The 19,612-nt window shown below is 43.3% G+C and overlaps 2 protein-coding genes across 2 annotated transcripts in view; both read left to right on the forward strand.

Moving 5' to 3' along the window:
- T265_02631 (hypothetical protein) overlaps nt 1–10,752 on the forward strand; it is a gene marked incomplete at both ends in the record, with an annotated part of 29,789 nt that extends 19,037 nt beyond the window's left edge. The window contains 6 exons of the mRNA XM_009166929.1: nt 1,962–2,200; nt 3,842–4,160; nt 6,174–6,585; nt 7,726–8,039; nt 10,189–10,306; nt 10,553–10,752. Of these exons, the coding sequence (XP_009165193.1) occupies nt 1,962–2,200; nt 3,842–4,160; nt 6,174–6,585; nt 7,726–8,039; nt 10,189–10,306; nt 10,553–10,752 (1,602 nt within the window). The remainder of the gene's footprint in view (nt 1–1,961; nt 2,201–3,841; nt 4,161–6,173; nt 6,586–7,725; nt 8,040–10,188; nt 10,307–10,552) is intronic.
- A 4,474-nt stretch (nt 10,753–15,226) lies between these two features.
- Nucleotides 15,227–19,612, forward strand: part of T265_02632 (hypothetical protein) — a gene marked incomplete at both ends in the record, with an annotated part of 28,258 nt that continues 23,872 nt past the window's right edge. The window contains one exon of the mRNA XM_009166930.1: nt 15,227–15,271. Coding sequence (XP_009165194.1) covers nt 15,227–15,271 — 45 coding nt within the window. The remainder of the gene's footprint in view (nt 15,272–19,612) is intronic.

Here is a 19,612-nt window from a genome sequence, read left to right on the forward strand (position 1 = left end):
TGGAGTAATGTATACCTTGCTAATCAGTTCGGAAATTTCGTTGAGTATTTTCCGAAATGGATTTCGTGCTTGTGCTAGCCGACGGACAAGCTGGTAGCAAGCAAATTTGTTCAGTACCAAAATGGGGCGTAGTGGAATACTCTTGTTGCGCAGCGCCGGTGTTTCTTTCACCCCAAGCATCGGTCAGTTACGAGTGTCCAGATGAAGACTATTTTGTATTCTTAAAGCAATATGGATCGCAGTTTCCGGAGCGATTTGCTATCAATGATGTATTATTGTGTACAGTTGGTTTAAACCAACTTCCTTCCGAAAGGGTGCGCTCAGCGGTGTTTACTGTATTGGTGTTTCAGTAGTGTTCTGCTGTGGTGGTTTCTGTTTTCTCCACAATTACCACGCTGGAACCTTCGTTTTCGCTCTATATAATTTAATTTCTTGTGTATTTTGCATAAGATTAGAGGTTTTAGGCAAATGTTCGAAATGCCGACATTCCTTACTTGATGTTTCCATACTGTATTGAGCGAATTTAAACCATCGCTGACCAGGACAGCTCCAGGAGCTTCTTCACCGAGACGGCTAATCGCCAAACAAAAATTTATTGCAAGTCAGTTCGCGTCGGATCAACTCATCGACAAGTAGTAAACACTGTTGTTACCCAGGCACCCCATTATTGTTAGGTAGATACACCCAAGTGGATAAGAATACTAAATCTGGCTATCTACTGGTTCTGTTTCCCAAGGAAGAATAGTTTCGCAAAGAGCTTCTTCAACGGCTAATCGCCAAACAAAAATTTATTGCAAGTCAGTTCGCGTCGGATCAACTCATCGACAAGTAGTAAACACTGTTGTTACCCAGGCACCCCATTATTGTTAGGTAGATACACCCAAGTGGATAAGAATACTAAATCTGGCTATCTACTGGTTCTGTTTCCCAAGGAAGAATAGTTTCGCAAAGTCCGCCAAACTGAAAGGAATCTTAGCGTTCCAAATTGTTCTTGTTTGCACCGGGTTGGCTGCTGCCAAGAAAGATACACCCTTTGGACTGACAGCATGGGGCCGAAGTCAAATGTGTAATACAGCTTAGTGGAATAACTCCAGTGGATAGAAGCAGTGACTAGCGCAATTTGCTGTGTTACACAGCCACCGAATACAGTTATTGTCAGTTGTGTGAGTCCTCCAAAGGCAAATCTCATTTCTACATTCGTGAGAAATTCCAACAGAAACGTCCCGTTAGACATTTTTGAAAACAGTAGCTACTGCTGTGTTTGCATTTGCATGGATACGATACCCCATTACATTCCATATTTTTTCGCTTGGTCCTTTATAAAGAGGGGAATGGTCGCGAATGCTCCTTTTTGGCAGCGTTAAGAGAGAGTTTCAATACGTACTAACATTCGCCCAGTGACCGCATGGCACTGCAGTTAAATAAAGCGCGCGTGGGCGATCCTGTCATAGTGACTGGGTGAACCTCAAACATAATGGAGCCTAAAGTAGACTGCAATTCTTCCATGGCCCATTGTAACAACTTGACGTCTCATTTCTACCCATCGTCATTTTCGCATCATTGTTGTCACCAAAATGACGATCACCAAGTCTTCAAGATTCCTAATAGCCGCCGTTAGAGTACAAAGTTATCCTTCAGACCCTTTGGTTTCATTTGTTTACGTTATCGCATTTGAAATAAAAACCATGCCTTGGTATTACGGCTCGTTTACATAAGCTGGAAATGCATGTATCTGTTAGGCCCAGATGCCCTGCACACCCCCTCGTCTTTGTAGAACTTTACGGTAGGCTCTTTGAGCACTACCAGATAGCAACTGTGCACACGCTAATACTACAGGCATGAATGGCAACTTTTTGAAGTATTGTTTTCTTCTGACAAGACAATCAAGAATCGATGACTATTGTACTATTTTTCTAATCAATAGTGGTGCGTCTTTTTTCACTTCACTTCACCCCATTTAGCGAAAAACAGGATTACCCATTCATAGCTACTTTTCGGTTCTCAAGCTTTGTTGGTTATTGGAAAACAGTACAGCTGTCTCGGTGGCTGCTCGCGCCGGTCGATTGCTGGCAGGCACCGTGGACACCTGGCTTATCTGGCGACTGACAAACGGTCAAAGTCATGTGACAGACGTAACCAACGCCAGTCGTACGCTACTATTCAATCTGCAGACCCTGGACTGGGACCCCGAACTATGCAAGTAGGTTATAAATTGCGTCTGAAAGTTCAGAAATGTCAACAGTTACTGGGATGCACAAAAAACTTTTGGCACATTCTTATTATCTTGATTGAACGGAGAAGCTACTTTTGAAGAGAAACAACCGCTTAATTTTGGTTATCCGTAGGGATCACTTACAGAATTCATTAGACACACTTTTGAACCCATGGAATTCAGCTTGATTTATATTCCAAAGTTTAAATGTCTGGCCGTGGAGATGCTTACTATTTTGGCGAAGTCTTGGTCCTGTAGAAATTCAGTGATGTTTTTTTATATAACGTTTAGATTCACAAACAAACCGTGTGAGAAGGCAGACTGGTCTGAAGTGGAAGCCATAAACTTCTAGCTTCAAGCTGTTCAAGGCTTCATCCAGTCACCCAGATTACTAACGATCGCCTTTCCAATTTTGTTCTTCCGTCCTCCTTGACTAAGGTATTCATGTGCAATCGAATTGGCTTGTGTTTTACCATGCGGTAAATACAACCAACCTAATAACTTGAGTTTCCTTTGCAAATGGAGTAGCCTACTGAATTTTGAAAAATTCCACTTCACACAGAACTACTCACAATGTCGTGAATGCGACGTACGGAACGTTTCTGTTCGATAATATCCACCCAGATCCCCAGTCGAATCACCAATTTCCACTACGACCACAAACAAACTTCTCGTACCCTGTTTGCGCTAACGAATCCTGCTACAAATGATAGGGATGTTGCTTTAACAGATTGCCGAGTTTACGAATGGCGTTACACTGTTTTTCCAACCTCCTAGTCCTGTTTCCAAATACATTTTATCAAAATAACCCCAGTAATTCAGCCAGGAGGTTGATTCGCATATTCAATGGATCGACAAAATCGACGTCAGTTTAGCCAAAGGATAAGTTATGGTGACCTGGAATGCTCAGCTTGATTACACCACACTCTATTCCGATCAACGTTGTTTATCCCGTTTATTTTGAGGCCTGCTAACAGGATATCGAAAAGGCTACCTCCGATAACACGGATTTGTAAGTGTTTGTAGATCAGAAAGTGGAGTTCATTATTTGGTCAACATTAATCGTAGTTGTGTTACTGGTCTACTTTACAGTTTAAATAATTCCAAGGAACCATTATATTTTCGTGTAATTCTGGCGCAAATCGCGGGCGGATGTCAAATTCATGTTTTAGGTCACTATATCAGCTGTCAACGGAGACGTATAATAAAAAAGCAAGTTACCTTCCTTTTCCAGCTGTGCAGAAGCGAATCCAACACCAGAGTACACACAGGAATTCGGACAAATGGATAAATTTGATGAAGCTGTATGCATAAACCCTATCGAAAGCATTATTATTCACTGGTTAGAAATTTATCAGCTCACGGCGAAATCGGCAAAAAAACTTACTTTCTCAGATTGATGGCCATGTGGTAACTGTAGACAGAATCTCGGGTAGGATGTGGACTGTTCAGGCGAAATTAATGTGACTTTTCAAGATTCAACCAAAGAGTCATTTAAGGCCTTTACATTGTTGGAAACTAGGAAGAGGATTCAAGATGTCTGGAGTCTATAAAAAGCACATTTCACATATTGGTTTTATGTAAATGAATGTTTTCAACCTAACTGAAAGTGATTTTGGTATCCATTAGGTTCTTTGGAATTGACTCCGCCATCCTACCACGGATTACTTCTTCGGCAGAAGTTGTGGGCATCGTTTCAGACCCTGAATGTGCCTTGAAAGATGTGAAGATCTGCGGCATCCTAGGTGATCAACAAGCCTCTCTGGTTGCACAGACATGGGCAACGTCGCCCACAATGTCTTTCGGCCCTACGGTGAAGGTTACATATGGCACGGGTGCATTCATGTTATGGGATATCGGAACAGCTCCGTTCTTCTCCGACAACGGGATCCTCACAACCGTGGCATTTAAGATGGGTGCACAAAACCAAGTTCATTATGCACTTGAGGTATGCGATTCCCGTATGATCCAGTAGGGAATGATCCATTTCGTTTCTACTGTGCGCCCACATGGTTCCTCGAAGAGTAAACAATTCACGCTTCCAACCACTGAAACAGTAGCCATTCGACTAGTTTATCCCTTTGCACGTTAGTCACGGCGATGAAAGCCAGCATTGATAGCAAACTTCAAAAATTCACCGCCGCTATGTGGTCGAAATTGCGCATGGGCCTAAATTTCACATTGTGTTAAAAGTGCATACATTAAGTAATTATGAAACGGCCTGCTATTATTATCACTGTAAGATATCACCAATTCAGAACGATCTTACTGTTAAGACTAATGCACAATCTCCTTTCCGAATAAGACATCGAAGGAATGAACCAAACCTTTTTCTGTGAGCAGCGAATGAGTTGATGCCCTGGAAATATCGGCCGGAAGTGAGTAGCTTGCCCAACTGGACTATTGGAGGGTGCGTTCTCCACCAGAGAACCTTGGACCTTGGACGCACATGATGCGTCAGGTCTCCCGTGGTACTTTAGGATAGAAGGTTAATCTTCACGAATAAAGTGTGGTGTGATAACGAGAGACTGAATTATGTATGGCCAGTTTTCTCTATTTGAGCTCGTCAGGGAGCCTGGATGAGATGAATCTCATGATTCTCTGACATACAGTTACAAATAGTTGTCAAAGGGATCACATACGTGCCTACCAGTCAGGTGCATTTGATATGCTGGTCCGATTATATGTGATTCTCACTATAGTCAACTGTCAATTACTTTTGAATGGTTGTATTAGTTATCCTAAGTAATCACTCGTCCTTGGAGAGAAATTGGATCTGAAATTAGATAGGATTTACCTAATTGCTTTACTTTCGGACGACTATCTCCTGACACTTGGCTCCAGAAATGTCTGGGAAACGCGTTGTTTGGGCATGGCAGTCAGCCGCCAAACCTGCGCAAACCGCAGTCAAGTGTCCGACCCAATGACAAATCTTAAGGAGCACATGGAGGCCCAGCTGCCCAATTTTGGCCATACGGAGACAGGTATTCAATTGTCCTCCGAGACGAACGCGTCTTCGTTGACATGGCATGCAGGCTAGGATTTGTTTGGTGACTTCGATATTGCCTCTGCGTAACAAATGCCAAAACTACCACAGCCGCCGTCGTTGAGCGAGTGGGGATAGAGGCGGTAGGTCATGAAAGCGTTACTGGTTGCTGGTCGGATGCCACTGATCTGCTAATCGAGTTTGGCCAAAGGCTTGCAAATGTCTCGTCACCACGCGAACCAATCACCAAGTTCGGTAAACAGATCAACTGCAACCTGATCACCAGCCGATAAACCCAATTCAGTTCCCAATTTTTAGACGTATTGTCATGACAATCTTTCCTGCTTGCATACCTCTAGATTGCGAATTCTCATCATGCGTCGGAGACCCCCGAAAAAAAACCTTTAACTTCCGGATAGTTTCTGCTTGTAGACGCCGTGTTTCCCAGGTATGAATCAGGACAGGGTGGATGACTGCGTTGAGGACCAAGATTTTCGTACGACCACTTAGCTCAGTTCGTTTTTATAACACGTAGGCTTGTCGGGAATTGCCTGAATATTCCTAGAGCCTGAGAAGCTAGGCTACTCAAGGCTGTTTCGTCAGCTATGGAAAAGTTGTGTGTATTGAACGCCATGGTCAATTAATCTAATGGTGGTATATATGCTCCCCATGTTACTGGACTAACGAACTGAGTGGTCTACGTAGGGAAGACAATGCACGGAGCTTCGCCTACGTCTGCCGAAGTTTTTAGTGATGAAACCAGGCTGAGCTCTGGTGAGTGACGGCTTCTTAAGGTCATGAGTACCACGAAGCGGTCTTGATAGGTTAACACTATTGAAATAACTGGATATTCAGGATTTGTCTTGATTATGCTGAACTACACAGTATATAATAAAACGCTGACCTTGGAAACTTTTTGACACACCATCGTTTTCTGATGCACTGTTTTAAGTGTACACTTCCCGATCTTTACAGGGCTCGGTTGCGTTTGCTGGAGCTACAGTAAACTGGCTCAAATCCAAAATGAAAATGTTCACTGATTACAAGGAGCTAGAGTCACTCGCCCAGCGTGCGTACGAGAAAACGGAAGAAACTGGTTCGGATCCTTGTTATCTTGTTCCGGCATTTTCCGGTCTTTTATGTCCATGGTGGCAAGAAAATGCTCGAGCTGTGCTCGCTGGTCTAACAGCCGATGTGGAAAATGGTGATATGATCCTGGCCGCAATACGTTCCTCAGTCTATCAGACATACGATGTGCTACGTGTGGCTACCTTGGCGTCAGGGGGTACCAGATCCGGCGCAACGTTGACTAAACCCCGTGAAATTGTAGTTGATGGAGGTTTAGCTAAAAGCTCGGTTTTGATGCAAAGTTTGGCTGATATACTGGGTAGGTTTTGGCTTATTTTATTTTCAAAACCAGGTCGAAAATTCGTCGTATTCCACTACATTACTGCTGAGTTGACTCACTTTGATAGGGCTATTGGGAAAAAGTAAAGAGCAAAGAACAGAGCAAAGACCTGATACCTACTTCAGTTGTCTGGTAGATTTTCTGCGTTAACGACTGTAAGCTACTGAAATCTCAGCAAAAGTAGCAGACTGTGTTGGAAAACTGCTTAATAGTTTTAAACGCATGTTGATCACACGAGGGTACTTTCTGTATGCGGTCTAAGGGAAATTTACAACGGAGTTTATATGAGCTTAGTGGGTGGAAAAAACCAATGAAAGGAGGTCGTAATAATATATGCTGTTTCGTGGTGACTTATACAGTGTGGTAATGGAACCGTCGGCGTCAAGTAAACCTCGTTTGGCAGATGAATCTGAGTGTTAATGCAGATTTGGACAGAGATGAGGATTGCGCAGGTGGATGGCATCGGCTAAAGAAACCAGTGGAGCTTGCGTAAATTCCGACTGAATTATGGTGAATTCCTATTGATATTCCATCCTGCAAGTGAAGCCGGTCTATGATGAAAAGTCAAGAAGTAGTATACAGCTATTTTATTCTTATTGGGAATTGTGCATTTCTCACAAAACCCTGGGGAGCTTCGAACCCGTGACTTCCGGGCCAGTAGTGTGTGGAATGACAGCACACGAAATGTCAAGGTCTGAGAAACTTCACGGTCTAGCCAATCGACAGTCGTAGCTGGAATGAGCAAGCCTCACGTATCAGTAAGGTGAGCAAAACATGAACTAGACTATGCCTCAACAAGCTAATTACTGGTTTCAGGATATGGTTTTATCACTACTGACTTTCGTAATATTATGTCACCAGTAGTCAGAGTTATTCAGTATTGAAGTATTCGAGCGAAGAGAGAATGTACTCTAAAAGGCGCTGTACACGAAGTCCAGTGGGTTTTTAAATGAGAAAGAAATATCACCATCTCTGATTTTTACTTGCTCCTGCTAGGAACTTTGCTAAGCCTCAGTAAATCTCGGCAGTTTCGTATTGTGTCCAACTTGTCTGTGCATATCCCATGATGTTGCAGTTACCAACAGGCTAAATGTTGATTCTGTCCCTTTCAAACTTCAGACATGATTGTTCGCCGGCACAACCACTCCGAGATGATGACCGCCCTGGGTGCGGCGGTGGCAGCCGCCTTAGCCGTCCAGATAGATCCAACAGGTTTGCTGAAACTTCGTCTTCACCCTTTGTCAGAAAGTGGGACCAAACATACCTTCTCGTCCAGGCTAGGCCCACATGCACGCCAGGTTATGTTGACCGGATGGCATGCAGCGGTGGATAGGAGCCTGGGTTGGATTGAGGCATCCACACCTGACGAAGGAACCGATTCTCTTCTTGAAATGTTGTCAAAAATGACAAAGAGCTCGACTACTGGTGAACCAGTAAGAAGTTTCTCTTTGAGTTTAAAAACTTTCCAGTTGGTCTATTTTTGCTCCAACCGCATTTAAAAGGACGAGTTTAAAATTACTTTGTCCAAGAAAAAAAACACCTTCAAATATTCCCCAGCCAGAAACACAACAATGGGCAGACTTGATCGGGCCATGGTTTGATAAGTGTTGTCATTACCCCCCAGCAAATCTGATGTCAAAAAAGCAGTGACGTACGTTCGAGGTTTTCGGTATTTTACTGGAACGTATTCCAAATTCTGTAGACTTATACCTTTAGTGGCGATCTGGTTATGCTTTGCACAAGCTACCTTCAAGAGTCAGACTGCCGACAGCCTGTAAGCCCTACTGTGTGATTTGCCTTTAACTCTTATCATCGTTTCGATTCTAGTCATTTGTCATTGCATACATTCATACGACCCGTTAGTGTGTTATTTTCTCAAGAAAAAAATACACAGAAAGCAGTGGAATATAACCCAACAATTGTGGTAAATTACACTCACTGTGGCTCGAATTTACACGAGGTTAATTTCCGGTGAAATAAGTGCTACTGCAGTGCAGGTTTCTTCAGAACAGCTTTCCAACGTATCTAACCAAGCAAAGCTATTGGCCAAGTCCGGACAAGGAAGAGATATTTTGAGAGGTTGCCTACTTGCTAGATCTCAGAGGATGCAGAGTAGTATAGTCTCTGAAGGGTGGAGCGTAAACGGATCTGGACAGATCCCTTTGCTTGTGTTGAACCACATAGGCCGGAACTCTTGTGGCAATCCTCTAGCATCTGCTAAATTTTTAAGAAATCACAAAGTGAAACTATCTAGTTTCGCCCAACACTCGGAGTCGTTAGCTAGTGGTTGATCAGATGGTTGTTGGTCTGTTCGCCGAGCTTGGCAATTTGCTTGCAAACGTTTCGTCCCCAGTCGAGGAGACATCGTCAGTGCGTGTTAGAGCCTGTTAAACGTTTGCAAACCAATTGCCAAGCCCGGCGAATATGTCAACGACCATCTGATCAACCACTGGTAAACACGCTCGAGCTACTCATAGTTCGAAACACCGATTTGGAGTCGGACTAATTCTGCTTGGAGCCAAAGTGAGACGAAGAAGAACAGAGTAATTAGCAGGTCATGGTACAATTTACAATGAATAATGCGATTGCTTTACAGCAAGCGGATAAACGTATTAGTTTGAGTGAGTAGAATAGGGCTTTACTTCTCTATTAGGTGTAATTCTAACACGCTTTGACATAAACATGTTTACGTTCAAGGGCCATGTCGAAGTACTCAGCTAAAACAGGTTGATTGTGGAGATTACTGACCAGGGACAGATGGCGTAGAGTTGTATGAAGTTTAAATGAGATTTTCGGGTAGATGGAACTTGGGCTGGAACAGTCTGAGTAGTGGTCATCAAGTTCTTTGCAACAAGAAAAATTAATCTGAACAGGGATAGGAAAATCCAAGTACAACCTCGATGGTATTTTCGTATTCAAAGGATTGAGTTGGGTTTTAGTTAAGTCTGCCGTTAAAGCCAACTGTATTTTCTCAGGTCTATACTGATCTTTTATGGATGAAGTGAGTAAAGGAGTGGTTTTATTAGCTGTGTTAAAAAAGGATAGTATGTTGGAAACTCCTGTGCAAACAAGGAGCGAGAGTCATGCAGTTTATTTTTGTCATTCTGAAAGGAGAGGGACCACATGGTCTTGACAAAGTGAATCAAAAAAGCGACTCTGAGGATAAATGCAACAAAGAACGAGAAGGATCTGAACAAAGAGAACAGGTCTGTACGTTTCAATATCAGCATGGCATAAATTGTATAAAACATCATTTTACTTGAACAGCTGGTTTGAGTTTACTATCCGTTTAGTTAGTCTGTATACGCAGTTGTTGAGCGTTTTATTGATTGACTCTACTGTCCGTGTATTTTGTCTCCTTAGATGGTTCTTGCATTATTCGGAAGCTACATCGCCGCATCCTGACCTCCTTCTCTAGAATGACTAGGTGAAAGGTCTGGCAAAAGACATTTAAAAACCGTTTAAACGTTACGTTTCTAGAACGGCGAATCCTTGTTTTGGGGAACTGAATTGCCCGTATCTTATAGACCGGATTGTCATTTCAATCCTTGCCACTGTGTGTTTTTGCTTTTTTCATTTTAGAAACCATTGTCCACTGTTGATTCTAATTCTCGTACAAAGGAGGAGTTCTATCTCACCCCAGGAAAGTTTTCTTTCTTTCTGGCGGTCAGTTTGGGTACAGGTTTGCTTTTGGGGAAACGTTTGCAATGATACCGGAATTTGCGTTCACTTTGTTTTTAAGTCTAATATTACTGTGGCATGATGGACAATGCCAATTGCAAAATACACCATAATTTAACAACTTGCTTTTTGGATTGGTTATCGACCATGGAGATGGAAAAACTTGGGATCGACACGTAACTATGTAACAACTCGATTACGTGATAGCCGAAGAAGCTAAAGAGCACTTAATTTGAATAATAAGGTATTCATACATACACATAAGATGGACCAAATGATGCGACCGCGAATTTACTAACCGGTAGGTCTGTGGTTCGAACCCGATCTCTGCCTCTCGACTTCCCCTGTCTAGACTTGCGTGACCTGGCAGTATCCCGTCCCTCGTGCTTCCTTCGTGTGGCATGGCAGCTAGGCACCGAGAGGGTGCTACAGCTGAACGATTTAAATTTTAATTCATACATGTGACAGTCTATAAAGCGTGATGCAGCCGCATACCAAACTCCAACAAGTCTTACTGTTAAAAGAGGTAGTTCACAGACAGTGAACACTAGGCTATCTACATCCCGTCAATTAGTATCATCTGAAAATTTGTATTAACCTTTAAAACGGAGCATACTATGGGAGCTGTGCATTACGCATCCCTTTCGCCAACACAATCGGATGTAGTAAAAAAGCCCTAATAAGTTTTCGCAGAACAAATGCTCTCATTTGCACGCGAATATGTTTCTTACAGCAGACTCGGCGAAATATTTACTTTACTTTATGGGTCAACCCACTAGCAGATTCAATGAACCACTGATTGACCAAAAGGGATGCACAGAGTAGAGTTCCAAGTAAAAAGAACGTAACAAGTTCGCAGATGAAAATCTCCAATGCAGAGAACCAAGGACAATAGAAAAATTTCAGTTTCGTCGTGGGGGTCACGGAGGAAAACCGGTGCAACTAAAATTATCAGGGTGTAGAAGCCGCCTTCGGAAAAACTACATAAGCATAATTCTTACTTTCTTGGTCACCAAAATAGATTACATTACTACCGTTGTGGAGCTTCTTAATAGGTGTCAAGTCCCGGATTAGTCCATGGAGAGCATTCCTAGTGAGCTTTCTACTGAGTTTCTCATCTCTAAAGAAACTAACCCCATACTTCCCAGATTGTTAACTCCAATGAGTTATATCCTACGCAACCACACCTTACAAAGTTCAATCAACTGACTGCCTATCGAAAATTGAGGAACCATTCACATGTCAAAAAGGTAAAGTTGTAGTTTAAAACGTAGTGGGTTAGGAAACACAAAATAATTCATAAATCGCCGACAAACTTCTCAAAACCCATTAAATCTACTCAACCTTTTGGAACATTGGTCTGAAATTTGGAACGAAAACGATATCATCGAGCCCCGTTTCACATTACAGCAGCTTTTCTAAAACCACTATGTTTGTGCCGTTCATCATCTGGAATTTGCTTATCCCGGCGCGATCATGTATCAGTTGAAGGTTTTAGTAAATGCTCACGAAAATAAGGAACAATCAAATAATCTTTCCAATAAAGGTCAAACTTTAGATTGTCATCATGTGACCACGGTTGAAATGGGATACCATTCTTGGGAGGATTACTAATTCGGTTGCTGAAATAGTCCAATCCGACGATAAGTAGACACTGTGACCATTCTGTGGAGCAGTTTTTAAGGTTATCATGCGAAGATGCTTGTGTTTGTCTCACCAGTCAGTGTCCACATCTGGTAATGACATCGAATGAAGTCATGTACCGAAGACGAGCAGTTGAGCAGAAAAGCAAATACAAGTGATGCGGTCGAAAAGACGAACTCCTTTGGACGTAACTCGAGACTCCCCGTGACAGGTTATTCGCTTTACGTACACATCGGGTTAATTTTGAAAACACCGCCTGACCTGAGCCAACATTTCATAGTGACTGTTGAGGCTCCTGATAAGGAACTTTGAGTGACACTTAGGTTCGACAATCCCGGATATCAAAAAGGACGAGGTAAACACTATCCAGAATCATACACGACCTCAACACGCAATGCGAGCTCTTATAAAGTGGTTGAGATAACCCAATTTGACGAGCACTTCTCAAAGATGGTCGTTGGTTTGTTCGCTGAGCTGGGCAAGCGAGGTGACATCATCAGTGCGTTGTTAGGGAGCGCGGTGGAGCGTAGTGATGGGCTGGTGATTGCACGTTCAGTAGTGCTGTGTATGTATTAACATGCGTGCTGCTAGCCGCGGTTGACCTTCGATCACGACTGGTCGGTCGGTTCCACTGGTTGTTCTCTTATCCTGTGTCCTGAGTGATCGATGACCATATGAATTATGAGCCTGGCCTCCCGTGCCCTCAAGCTCTGATCGATGCTGGAGTGAAACCCTGTCGTTGACCCCTCTGGGTTCCCGCTTGTGACCTTTGTTGATCCGACTCCAAGCAGTTCCTTGCTTCTTGGTTTGTGAATCCGATGTTTGGCCCTCCTTGAGTATTCCGGTGGAGGAATTGGTCTTTTGCACGCAGTGGTGCGTAACTTGGGTCCAGTACAATGCACCGGATGATCGAATTAGCCGTATAATATCATGCCTTCAGAAATTCCCTTCCCTGCCCCGTGTCCCCGTATGCCAAGATTTTCACGTTTTCCATATTGAAGTTGACTTTTGTCATCATGTGTGCATATCACGGCTAGAGGGTCACCCCCAACGACGGCGTGGTCCAGAATGAACGTTCGTGCCAGTGGAGAGATAACATTCGAGACAGTGATAATCGAATATCCATCAGGCTATACCAGTAAGCTTACATCATACTTAAGTAGATATGCATAGTACTTGTAAGTAACAGTAATTAAGCAACAAGTAAGTAACTAAGCTAAATACTTCGGGATTCATCCAGAAGCCATTATGTTAACAAAGCTTGAGAAGAACTAACGAGATCTGGAGTGTGCATAAGCGCTGTATGCCGACTCCCGCGGCCGTGTAAAGGTCTACGGGAAGCTCTCTCCTGAGTTCACCACATCAAGTGGTGTCCGAAAGGTTGTCCTCTCTCACCTTTCCTCTTCAACTTCGTCATCGATACAACCATGGAAGACTCACTACCAGCCTCTAATGCCTGTGGGGTCGAACTGTTCCCTGGGCCTCCGCTCACAGATATCGAGTACGCAGACGACATAGCTCTTCTGGAATCCGACCTCGTGATAATGCAAACAATACTAAATAATCTAAATAATTCTGCCTCGCGGTTCGGCATGCGATTCACACCTGCAAAGTGTAAAGTGCTACTGCAAGACTGGGTGGGCTCGAACCATAACCTCATGCTTGCGGATGAACCGATTGAGGTAGTAGAAAAATTTGTTTACCTGGGCAGCCATATCAGTAAGGGTCGAGTTACAATGCTGCGGTGCGCTCCATATTGCTATATGGATCAGAAACCTGGCCGCTGCGCGCCGAGGACGTCAAAAGACTTTTCGCGTTTGACCATCGATGTCTTCGGAGCGGTGCTCGAATCTGGTGGGAACAACGGATCATCAATTCTGAAGTACGTCGAATGGTATTCGGAAGAAATAACTCACCCTCCATAGATGAACTTATCATACTGCATAGGTTGCGCTGGCTTGGGCACGTGTTGCGTATGCCAGTCGACCGACTTCCTCGAAGGGCTCTTTTTGCACAACCACGTGAAGGGTGGAAGAGAGCCAGAGGCGGTCAAACAATGACTTGGCAGCGAGGTATAAAAGCCATTACCAGAAAACTCAGTTGTGATGGTCATTGCAGCCTGTAGCGACCCAGTCACCCACATACTTGACTGTTCAACTCAGCCGCTCACTGGATCGCGAGGCTTGTTTTTTTCTCACACGCACAAACACGTCGCATTAAGCTGACTCATCGGACATCGATTGTCTGCACCGCCTAGTCAGCGTAGCGACCAATCATGTGCCGACGCGCCCACGTTTACGCACTGGGACCTACATAAAGAGAAACCAAACCCAGTCAAGACACACAGACTCGCGCGCGCGCAGGGAGCGGGACGTAAACCTCTCCACAAGTCCACGGACAACCATGGAGTACGTGTAGCAGTCTAACTGCGGGGAAAAACACGTTCCCGCCGTCCGGACTTTCACCAAGGGACTCTCGCATCCGATAAGTTCCCTTTTTGACTTGCTCCCATTTTCGCACTGCATTTATTTTCATACGTGTCGCAACCATACAAAAACTTTTATTAGTGCACATTCACCTTCTGATTTGTATTATGACTATCATCACTTGTGCACTAATACGCCTTCCTGGATGGGGACCCCGAGACGGGCCACACCAATGGTTAGAGACATTGTCAGACATGGTTCAGTCGTGCCCTCAATGGCGCTCGTGCATCCAAGCTATTGCTTTCAATGCATAAGTTCTTTTCGAACCCCCCCCCCACTTGACAGCCCACTGACAGTGCTGGATTTATGCACCAATTTATCAGCTCCCGCCTGCAATGCGCAGCTACCTACCCCTCACCACCCCAAATCATCCGTGAACGAAACTTCGGCAGCTACAACCACTGTACGACGAGTACACGGTTATTACAGCTGACAATGATGATGATGATGATGATGAGATTGAAAAACAAGTAGAACTTGCACATCCTCGTCATGTGATCCATTTAGTACTGCCTTCGAATTAGACGGCAGAATTCCATGACACATCGAAATTCTAGGCTTTGGAATTCCGTCAACTGATAAACCAGATAGCTATATGCACTTGCAACGATTGGTCGCCAAATTGTCGCAAGCTACACTGAGCACTACACTGATAGCAATGTTTAAGGATATGATTATTTTACTCCCGATCCTTTAGAAACAATGATATCCGAAATTATGTGATACCTACCAGTTTGGAGGTGAGGCTGTCATTTTCCTTGTAACTAGTTACCATTACTAGCCTCTGAAGCCTATTCCTATTGGGTAGAATGATTAACCTTGGCTACTGTTGGGTGCGCGGCTGCAGACCAAAGGTTAGTTTAGTCAACAACCTTGATGTAGCTTCTTTATCCCCTGACTGAATAGTTCTTTAAAGATACTGTGAAGTATGTAGCTGGTACGAAGTGCATGGTTGTCAGCAACCTTGTGATTAGTTTCCTTCATAAAGCGCGCAAGCTTTGGAGAAAATAGTCCGCCCGAGTGGATTCATGCTGACAACTTGCGAACTTTCTCGCTAATAGTGTAAGTTTCCAGAAAAACTGACATGAATGACGGAAAATTCTTTGTTTGTACTTCACAATAATAATAATAATAATAATAATAATAATAATAATAATAGGAAGAAGAACTGGCAAGCCGATAAAAAATTAAATTGTTTTGACGAAAACTTGAGTCATCTTTTCAAGCTAACACGACAGCTATGGAGGATAACAATCCGAAATCAATGTTTCCATGTTATCCTGATGAACCAGGAATAAGTGATATCTTATGGATTGGAGGTTCCTCTACTGGTTACTTAGTGAGGTAATGCCAGGTTTCATGTAATAGCTGAATGGTCAGCTAGTCAAATAGCCAATTCTTTAAAAAAAAACCATACATTATCGGGTTTAGAAGTGTTCTTTTCCTATGTAGGGTTGTTCACAGTAGGTATCTTCAGTTGATGCAGGTAGTGTGGGTCTTTTCTGTGGTCTCGGAATCAGTCTGCTCGTTTTCACAACCACGGTTGCGCCATCTGATTGGTTGTTCTCAGATTTTCTATCACACAGACACCATTTATTGCGTACTATTAAATACGAAGTTCTTGAGTGGTGAATTTTGTGTTTCGGTCTGGTTTCTTACTCCCAATATGGTCCGCTTCGTAGTCCTGTATACTTATGTAGTGTGAGGTCAAATAGCAGACCAAATGAAAGTAACCATGGTATATTTGTGCTTTTGGACTATTGCTACTATTTAATGGTCGATCTGGACTTTATTAGTTCTCGTTAGTTACAGCGCGATCAAGCAGAATTTGCTTGCAGTAGTTTTAACTAGGATGGGACAAAATTAGATGATACAGTACAGGTTTGCGTGGAATTCGGGGGCGAATTTATTGACTCTACGCTAATCGGACAGGTTCATGGAAGCCTTAAGAATCAGTCAAAAGAAATGCGTCAGTTTACAGTCAACCATCCGAACTTACCAGTTGTGAAGATGGGGTGTAAGTGATTTCCTGGAACGGTGGACTTTGGTGGCTTTAACTGACCATTGTAGATGGGCTTTCGTCAGAGTGGGTTCAATCATTATGTTCGCATCGCCACTTTTATGAACAGTCAGTTCATTACTTTTAACGCTTCTTAAAACGTGATTTGAATAGATCACCGTGAGAGAAGTCTAAGATTAATTATCTTTACGTTAAGCAGCCAGCCGTTAGTAGTGTCAAGGTAACATCGTCCATGAATGATCCACCTTGATATCACTACTGACTTCAATGACTTCATGAATTATGTGAAGCAGTCGAAGAAGATGCGTCTCACTAAAAGTTGCTTTGTTTGTTAGCTCGAATTTCGGTAACCCGATTGCTTTTATCTGTTGGTAATCCGATGACTCTTGATCGGTTTACTGAGCTTAACAGTTAGCCCGCAAACACTTGAAAACCTTTCGAAGGGACATTTTCTGAGGCACTCATGTGGATTTCATACTCTATCCTCATTCTTATCCAATCAGTTTGGTCGACCATTCATCATTCAGTGTATGTCAGATTCACCACGACAATCTCATCTATCTTTTTCATCTTGTAGGTCTATTCCCAATCACAAGCGGGGAAAAGGGCAGATAATTTTTTATAACTATAATAACAGGATAGGAAGGTGAAGTAGATTGAAGCAGAGAATGTCACGTGGCACGGAGTTAGTAGAATACCCTTCGATTTTTACATTTAGCATACAAATCTTCAACGTGATATTGCTTCGCTCATCGATTGCTGAAAGTTAGCTAGCGCATTATTTAACAGCACCTGACTGAAACAAACGATAACTTGGAGCCTTTCAACACAAACTAATCGTCGAAATGAAATGCAGTGGATCGAGTGACGGTGATTTGCTCGTTCTGCTCCGAAAACTTGTGAATACATGTTTTCCTTCTCGTTTGCTGCGCTGAGCGGAAAACACTGACCTACGTTATTAATCTAGTCAATTTTTCAGCTAGTAGCCTGATAAGATGACCAGACAACTGCTCTTTTAGCTTGAAGTAATACAAAACGGTTAGCCTGTTTATCGTCCCAATATCACTTGACGTGTGTACCTCAGGCAACCTAGTAGCTAGGCTTTTCACGACGACCATCAAGGTAACTAAAGCTCTCTTGATACTTAAACATATTCAGTAGTTAGATTTATTTAAACATGTAGCTGTCGGTTGGATCAGCAGATCAACTGGAATGGTTGGGAACAATCAAACAGTTTACCCTGACAAGTTACCGACCTTCCGTAAAGGTAATACGGAACAAGAGATACTTTAGGATAAGCGCGCATTCTGGGAATATTTAATGGCTCCATGCACTTACGTAGGTTGGTGAAAATAAAACTGGGTGATTTGGTCATGAGTGTTAGAGGACATGCCGGATAGAAACATTAATCAGTGGTTAGATCCAATAAAAAATCGACTATTGAAGTAGGACTCCTAAAGGTGGGTGTGCTCGCTGACAAATAACACGAAAGTTGATTGGATACCACATTGGACAGATGTAGCAAACAATTGGATGGGAAACACTCGGAGCCGATCGAGGGATCGTAGTTTTAATAAGGTCTGACAGAATCGTTTGACTTATCATCAGGCGAAAGCTTACCTTTGACTTAAGGGTTTCTTCAGACCAAGTGATCACCTGATAAGGCTGATCGCGTTTCAATGGAGCCGAAGAACCAGTCAGCTTGGACTCTTCTTACTAGAAGGATAAATCAGTTTCACGTGTAGGCTAGGAGTTGGAGTCAGTCAGTGTTTTAGTAAGTGTCACAACCGGTGGCTTAAGTGTGTCTCATATAAATTTCTCAAAATCTATGGCCATAATGTGAACAATCCAATTTTTCGTTCGGAAATTGGATTTACTTGGGTGAGCTAGTGCCACAAGTGCCTTAGGAAGATTGATTTTATAAATACCGGTTAGGCAGACCTTTCTACCCGAGATATAGACCGATCCAGTTCTAGACTACTTTTAATGACGGTCACAACCGACCACATAACATCTTGGTTTACCTAAAATCTGTTTCACTATTTGCACTGGCCTTACGGCCTCTATTTTACTCACACTAGAAGGCCGGGCGATTTACATCACCACGGCCATCAGTCGCTGTGGTGTCAATTGTCGTTCCTGCCTTGGGACTTCCATATTTTCTGAATCTTTTCTATGTCCTGTCTTTAGCATAACTCGCCACCGCCCAACCTTTGATAGGTTCTTGGGATTCATTCATTCCTCCAGAAAACGTTGCTGAAGTACCGGGTCTGTCAGCCGTTTTGATTCACGACCTTCGATAAAGTGCACGTAGTTGGCGAAGAACATGGATGTCTCAACAAATAGCCTCCAAGTTGTAAGAGTCGAGGTCTGCGGTCAAGCGCACTGAGCTTATGATATTCACGCAACACAGGAAGCCCCAAGGACATTCTGACACCGTCATTTATATTGCATGCCAGCGAGGATAACTTTTGCGTTTGCACCATCAAGGAAACAATGATATACACAGAATTAGCATCGTCGACAAACAGCTGATATATGTGAACAGCTGGCAGATAGATCATTGAAAATAGGAGAATACCATACTGAGTTACCGAAACAGGCATAAACACGGGCATCAGGCAGGCTGGGACCTGATATATGTAGCTGGCAGATAGATCATTGAAAATAGGAGAATACCATACTGAGTTACCGAAACAGGCATAAACACGGGCATCAGGCAGGCTGGGACCGCTTGCACGAATAGGTGCAAAATATCGGTCCGTAGCCCACATGAAGGATCAGTATTCCCACAGGCAGTTCCAGATGTCGTTTTTTGGTATTGTTCGGACCCGGCGGAACCCAAGTACGTACGCCAATCCACATAGTGTAGCAATAAACTGACACAAGATGCCCTGAAGGCGTCTTCTGTAATTGACACGAAATTGTTGTCAAACGAGCGCTGGATTGGTAGGGACTACAGAAGTTCCGAGAGGCTGCCCCTCATTGTCCGGCCAATTCAACGCCATCGCATACACTGAAAAAACAGTGGACCAGGGTACGCGTCTAAAAACAATGGACTTAAAAAAGAAATACATCAAGCCTGCTTCTGTGAAAACGATGAATCTAGATCTCCTCTGTTCAACGGGAACACTGCCTTCATCCAGCTGCATCACAACTCGTCAAATTATTAGCA

Source organism: Opisthorchis viverrini (assembly GCF_000715545.1).
Source record: "Opisthorchis viverrini unplaced genomic scaffold opera_v5_33, whole genome shotgun sequence".
Classification (NCBI taxonomy): domain Eukaryota; kingdom Metazoa; phylum Platyhelminthes; class Trematoda; order Opisthorchiida; family Opisthorchiidae; genus Opisthorchis; species Opisthorchis viverrini.